Source organism: Emiliania huxleyi (genome assembly GCF_000372725.1).
Source record: "Emiliania huxleyi CCMP1516 chromosome Unknown EMIHUscaffold_1601, whole genome shotgun sequence".
Classification (NCBI taxonomy): Eukaryota; Haptophyta; order Isochrysidales; family Noelaerhabdaceae; genus Emiliania; species Emiliania huxleyi.
The window spans coordinates 1,457-2,945 of NW_005200979.1; the positions used below are offsets into that span (position 1 = coordinate 1,457).

General features: G+C 71.3%; 1 protein-coding gene across 1 annotated transcript; it reads left to right on the forward strand.

The window, feature by feature from the left end:
- Positions 1–488: 488 nt before the first annotated feature.
- Positions 489–1,176, forward strand: EMIHUDRAFT_373476 (hypothetical protein; the record flags this gene model as incomplete). Its single annotated transcript, XM_005785378.1, has 1 exon — positions 489–1,176. One exon carries the CDS (start codon positions 492–494, stop codon positions 864–866), a length of 375 nt encoding a protein of 124 aa, XP_005785435.1. The 3' UTR covers positions 867–1,176.
- Positions 1,177–1,489: the final 313 nt, after the last annotated feature.

Sequence of the window (1,489 nt, forward strand, 5' to 3'; positions counted from 1 at the left end):
TCGTTTGCGGGTCCCACAAGACTACTCTAGTAGGGGCCGGGCGCTTGAGCATCGGCGGTACACCTGTGCAGATGTTGCACGGGTGAAATGGCTCCTCGTACAGGGTAGGAGGCAGGTGGTGGGTTTGAGTGTCGTGAGTGCTTGCGGCCGCGAGTGCAGCACCGTTTGTGACTCCCATGGATACAGTTGGGTGGGCCACGGTGCTGGGGGGCGGTCCGGTGCGCCACAACAGCCTCCCCGGCTGACCCCCATCCAGTTCGACACCTCCATCCTGACCGTGGAACCCCAACCAACTAGCAACTTCAACCGGTCATATCTCGGGCGGACTGGCACCTCACGAGCTCACCCTGGGCGGTTTGGGGGAGTCTTGGGGGTGTACTTGAAGGTGGTAAAAAGAGTTTTGCACCGCAGCTTAACCGGGGGGCGTGCTGAGATGTGTGAAAACAGCGGAACGCACGCTCGTAGAGCTCTAATTCTTTTGGCTTCCGGCGATGGAGGTGGTCGCGGCGGGGTCGCTTCCTGCGGAGGAGGATCCTGCGGAGGACGAGTGCGCGGTGTGCGGGGACGGAGGCAAGCTCATCTGCTGTGACGTCTGCCCGCGCGTCTACCACGCGCGGTGCCTCACCCCCGCGCAAGGCGAGCAGCTCAAGCTGCTCGCGGCGCAAGACGACGACTGGTGGTGCCCTCACTGCGTGCGGGTGTCGCGGGTGGGCTTCGTGATGCAGCGGATCCTCTCGTCGCGCGCGCCCAAGCGCACCGTCTCCTCCCTCCTCTACGACTTTGTCTCGGACCCTCAGCACGACCGCGAGGAGCACTGGGAGGCAATCAAGGAGGCGCGTGCGGGCACCGCAGAGGGGCCGGGCTGATCCGGGGGGTGGCGCGGGCGGGCGGCTGAGGGGCGCCGTTCGCAAAGCGACTGCACCGCACAACGCCCCTCCGGGGCACACCGCACTCGCAGCACTCGCACGCTGCCCGACCGGCCGCGCGGGTTCGCGTTCGCGCCGCGCGTGCGATCGATGCCCGCGCCCCCTGTTAGGTGGGCGCCGCGCTCGGCGCCGCGCTGCCCGGCGGCCCGTGCAGCGCGCTCGCCGCTGCGGCGGCGCCGCCCACCGAAGGGACCGACCCGGAGGTCGCCGAGCTGGTCGCGATGCAGCTCTACTCCGACGTGCGGCCGGCGTGGTGGGCAAAGTGCTACGAGGAGGTGCCGTACACGCGCAGGCCGCGCAAGCGGCCCGCCCTCAAGGAGGCGCGGCCCGCCTCCGAGCCCGCCCCCCCCGCGAAGCCGCCGCCGCAGGCTCGGCCCACCGCCCCGCCTGCGGCGGCGGCGGCGGCGGCGGCGGCGGCGGCGGCGGCGGGGGCGGGCAGCTCGGCGGCGGGGGGCAGCTCTGCAGCGGGTGGCGCGGAGGCGGCGGCGGCGGCGCCGGCGGAGCCGAAGCGCACATCGGCCTTCCGCGGCGTGAGTCGGCGCTACGGCAAGTGCGCTCCCCCC